The sequence below is a fragment of the Peromyscus californicus genome, unplaced genomic scaffold, assembly GCF_007827085.1.
Source record: "Peromyscus californicus insignis strain IS unplaced genomic scaffold, ASM782708v3 Scaffold_15__1_contigs__length_86483966, whole genome shotgun sequence".
In the NCBI taxonomy this organism is placed as follows: Eukaryota; Metazoa; Chordata; class Mammalia; order Rodentia; family Cricetidae; genus Peromyscus; species Peromyscus californicus.
In genome coordinates, this window is record NW_026294447.1 from 10,723,403 (window position 1) to 10,732,451 (window position 9,049).

Here is a 9,049-nt window from a genome sequence, read left to right on the forward strand (position 1 = left end):
CTCTGTACACACAGGATTTTCTTCCTACTCAGCACTCACAACACGTGGGACCGGAGACCCAGCACTGATGTTAGGAGCTGGCATGCAGGGCTGAGGCTACCCAACCCTGCAGTGTGATAATGGACGCAGCGCAGCCTGATGACCCTTCTCCTTCCAAGTAGCTTGATTGGCAGGGCTGCTCTCCCTTCTGTACTGATTGCGTTCATGGTCTGTCCGATGTCATCGTCTGTGGTCCGTGTTGTGGGGCTGTGCACCTGTCTGTCGTTCTTCCTTGCAGCTTTTCTGTAGGTTGTTATGAGTTCCCAACCTCAGTGTGATGGCTGGAAGAGTGGCAGGTAATCACAGAGGACCACAGCTTACACTTGCCAAAGTCACTGTGTGCAATTGGGAAGGATAGCTTGCCCTCACCCTATTGACTGTGTCGCAAGCTGTTTTTATGCTATGCAGTTACACTCTAGAGAGCAAGAGCTGGTCCATAGGGATACATAGAGCAGCACCACCTCCCATGCTGGGGCCCAGATATCAGACCTGAGAACCCAGGAGAAGCGGTGGGGGGGGGGGGGGGGGCACTCTTCTTTGCCATGATGGTGAGACCTGAAAGTCAGGGGACCGAGGGAAGGCCTCCAGACAGACGTTAGAGGAACAATGGGAAGCTGCTCACCTTTGGTATTGACATGGACAAGCTTTCCATTTGCATTGGGAATGTTGGGAGGTGGGGTAAAAGCGAAGGCTTTCTGAGTATCTCTATGGGCCTGTTCTAGGCTGCCTGGGTAACCGTAATATTCCCATTGCTGCTCAGGTCAAAGACAACAGCCATCTCCCAAGGACTCCTGGCACTTCATACCGGAAGCATTTTATGAGATAAAGAGATTGAGTGATGAAAAGCATCTGGACTTGGGGGAGATAAGAAGGATATTAGAGCCAAGTGTGGTAGCACAAACCCATAACCTAAGCACTCAGGAGGTAGAGTCAGGAGAATAAGGAGTTCAGTGTTATCCACAGATACATACAGAGTTCAAAACCAGCTTGGATTACATGAAACCTTGTCAGCAAAAAAGGAAACGGAAAGGCCATTGAAGCAGTTTGGGGCCATACCGTTCTAGTCAGGGCATCATGTGTGCACGTGTAGCTTTTTACTAATTGACCCGTGTCTTAGTGGCACCATCCTCTGTGAGGAATCTAGTCTAGACAGGCATCACGAGCTTCTCCTCTCAATTTTCCCTCTTCCCTTGCTGAGGAGATCCTGATACACTAACTTCTGCCTAGGTTTGTACTTACAGAGGGCATGTGCAGCTCTCTGGTTTTTCTTAATTAAAATGTTCTCTCTCCATCTACAGCTTCACCAGCAAGACACACAACACCAGTATCCCCATCACCTGCTGGACGGTCTCCTTTGAAGGTACAAGCCTGTTCTTAGACTGGGTCCAAAGATTGGCCCTTTGTCCTTGAAATCTTACCCCAAGTACATCTAAAGGTGCTTTCATTCCTACATTCAAGACAAGGACCTATCTCAGAAAGGGAGGAAAATGGACGAGAGAGCAGCTTGGTCTTCCCCTTGGAAAGCTTCACCCAAGAATGCAGTCCTCTTGGGTGGTTGTTACTGTTGTTTTCAATTATTTGTTTTATTTTTTATTATTATTATTAGAAGTAATAGTAGCAGTTTAATTTTCCAAATAGTGGCAATGAGAACTTATCAAACTATAGTCTGCAAATCTGTTGAATAAGAAAAGAAATAGAGTCCCAGAGTAACTCCTAGGATATTTTGACTTAGTCTTTTGATTAGAAGCACATCAAACACATGTGTGTATACACTTAGGTTGAACAACACCAGTAATTGAGGTCTACTAAGTTCTCTTCTGTAGCTTTCTGGGTTTTGTCATCAACCTCATCCATTTTGGCAAAGCCAAACTCAACTTGTCCTCTTAACACTTTGTACTAAAAATGTCTCACATTATAAACTCATCCTTGAACATGGAATACATGATGGTAAAAATGGAAAAACAGACAAAGAAAACATTGTGGAGAACAAACCAGAAGCTTTAAAGGTCACATGGTATATAAACACAGGGTGTTTAACATCTCTAAGCATGCACATCCCTCTTGAAGACAAATAATATTTAGCCTCTACGCAAATTCAGGTGGACTGGCCACCAGGCTCTCAGCACACTGGAGAAGGGTGGTGTTCAGAACCCAACCCCCGAAGCAAACAAGAGTTTGGAGTGAGTGTTGAAAGGATGGTTTTCCACACCTGTGTCCTTTGTGTTGCTAAGACAGTGCTAGCTGAGATGAAAAGACAAATTAGTCTCCACACTTTGGGACAGGTTGTGACCCCCTACATCCATGCTGCTCGGGACAGTCGCTGATGGAAACAGAGAAAAACCACCCAAAAAAAGGGAGGAAAAACTCTAAGAAGTGTGACTTGATTTTTGTTGCCAAAATCCATGATGTAAAACTTTTCTGGGAAGTGCAAATTATTTTCTAGTTTTGCTGTCACTCTGCAATGCAGCTGTTACCATACCGTCCACATGACAGCGTTTGCTTGGGAAGCCACTGCTTGTCATCACCCTGATGTGAGGGAGGAAAGCGCCGTGGCTCTTCCACATCTTTGTGTCTATAAATCCTCAAAGCACTCCCACACGTTGTGATGGAATTACCGTCTGCGTTTTTCAATTCCATTTTACAGAGTACAAATAAGACAATAATAATGGAGAGATTAAACTCTTAAGGAATAAGGAAGCCTTGCTACAAAATGCTCACACACCTGTTAAATAGCTCTAGTTAGCAAGCTGGTCTGTACTGTCCTAGGACGGGTCTGCATGTAGTCCTACTGGCCAGAGGCAGTCTCGTAAACATGTCTTTTTAAATGGAGCTTGAAGGGCATAAGAGAGAGAGGGAGAGGGAGATCATACTTTGTGCTGTAACTCCCAGGTTACTTTAGAGGGCACACTACTCCCAAGTTTCAAGCTTTTCTATGACTGGAATGAACTTAAATATCTTATCTGGTAGAATTTAGGGTGGTTTTTCCCCCCCAAAGCATTAGGATTGACCCTTTATAGATGACTGAACTTGCCTATCTTATTTTGAATTTGAGATCTCTTTTTGGAAAAAGATTCTGGTGAATTTGGATCTCATAATACACCATTCTTAATTATATGCTCCTATTAAATGAAAGGATTTGTGCCTACTGCATTATTTCTTTTTAAAAGAGAGGCTAGGGGCTGGAGAAGTAACTCGGTCAGTAAAGTGTCTGCCTTGAAAGCACGAGGACCTGAGTCCAACCCCTGAACCGATGTAGAGAGCAGCTGTGGTAGTATGAACTACCCGTCCCAGTGCCCGGAGATGGAGTCAGGATCCTTGGTGCTCCCTGGCCACCAGCCTCACCTGCTTGGCAAGCTTCAGGCCAGGGAGAAACACTGTCTTAGAAAAACGAGGTGGAGGGCTCCTGAGGAACAACACCCAGCGACCTCTGACTTCCGTATCCACCTGAATACACACACACACACACACACCCACACACACACACACACACACACACACACATCCACACACACCACTTACATGCACACACATCCATACACACAACTTACGTGCACACACATGTAGCATGAATCTTAAATGGTCTTATTAATAAAAACAAGCCTGAGCCAGGTATTGGGGTGAATGCTGGAAGATCAGAGAAGTAGAACAAGCCACAGCTACCTCACCTCACCAATTCCTCAGCTGATCCTGTTTCCTCCGACTGGAATCCTCTGAGTCCTCATCCAGAATGAATCTCAGCTGAACTGCTGCTCAAAAGCCTAAAAGCTTAACCAGCCAAAAGCTTCTAGTTTCTGGTCCTCACGCCTTATTTATCTTTCTGCTTTCTGCCATCACTCCCTGGGATTAAAGGCTCACTTTCTGGGATTAAAGGCGTGAGTCACCATGCTCGGCTGTATCCTTGAACACACAGAGATCCAGGTAGATCTCTGCCTCTGGAATGCTAGGATTAAAGGTGTGTGCTACCACTGCCTATCCTCTATGTTTAATATTGTGGCTGTCCTGTTCTCTGGCCCCAGATAAGTTTATTAGGGTGCACAATATTTTGGGGAATACAATACCACCACACACACGTCCACATACACACACAAAAACACATCCATATACACATACACACACCACACACACACCAAGGTTAAGTTAGCCTATGATAGCAAAATGTGTTCTATAGATCATTAAAGACTTTAGGTGATAAGTAAGAAAAAGAAAGACCTATTATCACATACGTTTAGAAAACACTGGCTAAACAAATGTATTGAGGGTGTTTTTTTTTAAAACATGCTAATAGGGCTTAAATACCCAAAGAGTATGTCACAGGCAGCATTTCCTAGTAGAGCCTACTCCCTGGGATTCCTTACAAGTCCTTAGGACATGGGGATAGGGAGGTGAGGAGGCTCAGATGTTAATATGGCCAGAGAGCTAACACTAGATGAAGGAGGCGGCTGGGTCACCATGTGGAGGAGTAGGCTACAGTATGTTCAGGTGCCCACCCCCACCTGAAGGAAGCAACCCTCCTCAGCTTCAGCCTACCTCCACAAGAAAAAGTGGGCTGTTGCGGCAGATGTCTAGTTCCTTATGAAATGCCATAAATCTCAGCTTTATGTGGAAATTTTCCTATTTTTAAAAAATTAGCAACTACATTGGGCTTTTTAAAAACATGGCAGATGAAACAGCTAATATCTCAGGCAAAAGTCCAAATGCTGCCGGTTTGCAGCTTTTGCTCCGGTGTCTGGGGGCTCACAGAAGACTCAGGTGTGGGGATTCTTCTCCGGTGGGAAGAATGCCCCAGTCACCTGGCCTCCAGTGGTTCCCTACCCTGACTGGCAGTCATGACACGTGGCCAAGCCACTTTCCCCCTGGTTCAGACAGGACTGATGGTACACCTCCTAATCCTCTTGCCAATTATTCTCAGCCTCTTCTTATCTGTCTAGCAGGCAGTGAGGTGACCTGGGTGAGACTTAAATTTAAATCTGGCATTTCTTAGCTTAGACTATCATAAACTACCACAGGCTGGGTGGTGTAGATGGTATGTTTTCCCTCGGTCCTGGAGGCTAGAGGTGTTGGCTGACTTGGTCTACATCTTCTCTCCGGGGCTTGCTGATGGGCACTTGCTCTCTGTGGGTTCACGTGGTCTTTGCTCTGTGTGCCTGGATTACAGATTTCCCTGTAAATCCAAGGTCTTTATAAGGAAACTAGTCAGTCAAGTTGGATTAGGGGTCATGGTCCTTCCTCAAGTCTCCAAGTACAGCCAGCCAGTGGGCGGTCACTGGAGGCTAGGGCTTCACAGCTGGGTTTGGGGAAACATCTCTAACAGCAGTCTCTCTTCTCGCATTCCCCCACCTCTGGTGGGAGCAGGGCTCCGTACAGTCCTTCACCCCGTCTCCAGTGGAGTACAACTCCCCAGGACTGAGCTCAAACTCCCCGGTCTTGTCGGGCAGCTACAGCAGTGGGATCTCGTCGCTTAGCCGGTGTAGCACGTCGGAAACCTCAGGCTTTGAAAACCAGGCAAATGAACAGTCGGTGCCGGGGCCGGTACCCATGCCCATGCCTGTGCCCGTGCCCATGCCCATGCCCAGCTTCAGCGGGTCGGAGGAGCCAGTACGCAAGGAGAGCAAAACCCCGCCCCCCTACAGCGTCTACGAGCGGACTCTGCGGCGCCCTGTCCCGCTACCTCACAGCCTCTCCATCCCTGTCACCTCCGAGCCACCTGCCCTGCCCCCCAAGCCCTTGGCTGCTCGATCCAGCCACCTGGAGAATGGGACCCGAAGGACTGAGCCTGGCCCAAGGCCCAGGCCCCTGCCCCGCAAGGTGTCTCAGCTCTAAATCACTTTTCTATGTACCTGCGATGAATTCTTTGCCGTTTACAAAGTCCGATGAGAAGACATTTAGTGTAGGCACTTTAATATCTTACTCAGACCTTTCTTTAAATGAATGGAATTAAATTTGCTTATTAATATAATGTTGCACAATATTAAAAGTTACTGATCTAAAACGCCAGATGTTACATGAAGTATGGCTGAGTCTCATTAAAATGTTTCTCATTTGAAAGTGGTAAGTCGTGAAAAAGACTCCTTTTGTACCTTTTTATGTTCACTTTTTTTTACGTAGTTTAATCTTAAAACCAGTACAATATTGTCAAGCAACACCATGCGTGATGATGTTGTATACGTTTTTCTGAATACTTGATACTCTGAGAAAGCTGATCGTGTCTGTGCACATCCTAACACAACAGCCCTTCCTTAAGAGACTCTAGTGATGAAGGTGATGAGTTTGGCTCTCCCCTTGAGCAGAATGTTGAGGGCACATCCTCAGAATTAAAGGGTAAAGCAGGCCGGCAGGACGAGATACTTAAGGGTTGCGAGAACTGGGACGGGAAGTTGTTTTGACATGTGACAGCTGCCTGCATTCTTTAACTCTGCTTTGTGAATCGGTTGCTAAATCTTTAAGTGCCCTGACACCATGCTATCTACTGTATTACTTTTCAAGGTGCAAATTGCTTTCAGAGTTCCAATCAGCTAGATTAAGCAAAAGACCCAAGGAGAAGTGTTTACTTGAATTTTGTGCTTCCTTACTTGATGATTTCCTATATAAAACGTGTCAGTGATGAAGAGCAGACGCTCAAGGATTAAATAGACACAAATTACTGTGTCCCATTAACAAGGATTTGGGAATCAATACAGGACAGTATTAAATCAATAGTGTGAAGGAAGACAAAAAACCTTTGTGAAAATATATTAACATGATTGAATGCTAAAAGGACTTGGAGAAGGTGAGGGCATTAACGTTCAATCCTGCATAAAATAAAGAATTCGTCCAACTCTCCGTTCTTACCAGGATAGTTTAGCTTCTCAGCTCATCCCATGGTCCTTTTGTTGGAAGTGGAGGATTGTGGACCATTCTAGCATGGATATGATGACATAGCATCTTAGATGGAGGTAGAGTAGACACACGGATGTGGCGGTTGTAGGAGCGTGAACAAGCACCTTGTATGTATAATGTATGTTTTATCTTTGTTGTTTTCTTTTACTGACTGTTTATAACACTCGATTGACAATAGATATGAACTGTATTTTAAATCATGCTGTTAAATATTTTCCCTCTTTTGTTGGGAAGCTCATCTTAGTTTAGTTGTATTTGTTTTTGTTGCTAGCTTACCTGGAAGGCAGTGACCACTTTTTTATATTCTCTTAATGAAACCATTCAGCAGGTATGTGCTGTTGAGGCTGGTTATAGAGGTTTTCTATAATAAATGTTCAAGTATTTTTGTACATAACTGGTTAATTTTAATAAGAGATACCATTATGTGTAAAAAAAAAAGTAAAAATAAAAGCAAACAGTTGTGGATGCAGTATGATTGTTATAATTATGCCAAATACTTTATGTATGGAAAATATTTGTACATATGTGCTTTTAACAATAATTCTGCCATATTGACTTTACAATTTTGAATGTCAGAAAATTAATATATGTAAAAATATTTATGTTTAGTGAAAGTATTCCTAATTGAGGAAAGGAACATATGAATTTTAGCTTTGTATCTTGCAGGTTTTGCAGTTAGAAATTTCTGGAACTAGCGTTTGCATTTGATAATAACACTTTGTGTTTGTAATCACATCCTAAAATCTATATATACATGCACATATACATGTATGTAGGAAGCTCCATGTTTCTGTTGTTTTAAGGAAGTAAAATCTTTCCCTTAAGTAAGATGACATGCATAAGATAACAAAGCCTCTTTGATTTCTTTTTCCTGTGAATTTAGTAGATTTCTTGACTAGTGCTTGGGCACAGGATAAATCAGTGTTATTTGCTCTTGAAGCCATTTTTTTTTTTTTTGGCAGTGAATAGTTGACTTTATCATGTGAGTGTATTTCTAAAGCAGCTATATAGCAGAAATATAGCTATATTTCAAGAGATTCTGTTAGTTCAGATGTTCATGTTGATTGCTGCTGAATGGTAAATATTAAATAAAGTTATCAGATTAATCTTAATGTTTCTGCCTTCATTCCGACCATCAGTGTGGCTTTACTTAGAATGGCAGCTGCATAAATCCCTTGGTCCTATCATCGTGAGACCTGTAGACTTCTTTGTAGATAGATCCTATTTCTGTTGCTCTTTGACTCTGGACACAGATCATTTATGCCATAGAGAATAAAGGTTGAAGGGTTAATGGCATCAGTTGCCATCCTGTGGAGAAGATAACATTTACCTGGGCAGCTAAACACTAATTAGTTTAACCAGAGCCAAGTTAGCAAATCAAGCCATCAAAGTTGGTCTGCATTAGAAAACTTGACATAAACCAGTTAACTGCCAGGTGGACAAGGCAACAGTTGAATGCCACCTTCGCCAGCTGTACCATGTTCTGTCTGCATGCCACCTCTTTGTCCTGCCTTTGACAAAATGATAGGCCATATATTTCTTGATCACTGAAAATCCGCTGACGGAAAATTTCTGTTAAATGAAGTCTGTCTTTTGACTTCATGAGATGCATCCATACTGTGATAGGTTTACATTTGTGTAAGTCAATGATAGACTGCTCTTCTATTAAACATCAAAACCCATTTGAAGGCCATTGTCAGTACCCCAAGTGCTTCTCAGTATTAACCACAAGATCTTATGCGCATCTTCAGTATAATTAAGCCCACAAGTATTTCAACTCTCTGTGCATAATTATAATATGAATAGCTCAGATTTCTGCCTAAGTCGGTTTCTCTCTGGTTTGTTATTGATTGTTCCACAGAAGACAACAATGAGAATAACAAGTTGCACTGTCTTGTTTTATCTTTACACATTACTGAGCGGTTTATATCAAAATGTATGAGTACTGAAACATGGACTTAATTCTATAAGAAAACCGTAGAGAGGTTTTTTTTGTTTTTTTGTTTTTTTGTTTGTTTTATTTTTTAACCAATGGTTCAAGTCTAGGCTGGGTATTCCCAAATTCTTGGCCTCTTACTCAAAAGGTTAAAATGGTCTCAGAAAAATTTGCAAAAGTTGTTGCGACCACCTCGAC

General features: G+C 43.1%; 1 protein-coding gene across 4 annotated transcripts in view; it reads left to right on the forward strand.

The window, feature by feature from the left end:
- The window catches only part of Dock4 (dedicator of cytokinesis 4), a 430,242-nt gene extending 422,215 nt beyond the window's left edge, over positions 1-8,027 (forward strand). For all 4 annotated transcript variants that reach the window (XM_052738384.1, XM_052738382.1, XM_052738383.1 and 1 more), the window contains 2 exons: positions 1,338-1,399; positions 5,392-8,027. In XM_052738384.1, the coding sequence (XP_052594344.1) occupies positions 1,338-1,399; positions 5,392-5,859 (530 nt within the window). In that variant the 3' untranslated portion in view covers positions 5,860-8,027. The remainder of the gene's footprint in view (positions 1-1,337; positions 1,400-5,391) is intronic.
- Positions 8,028-9,049: the final 1,022 nt, after the last annotated feature.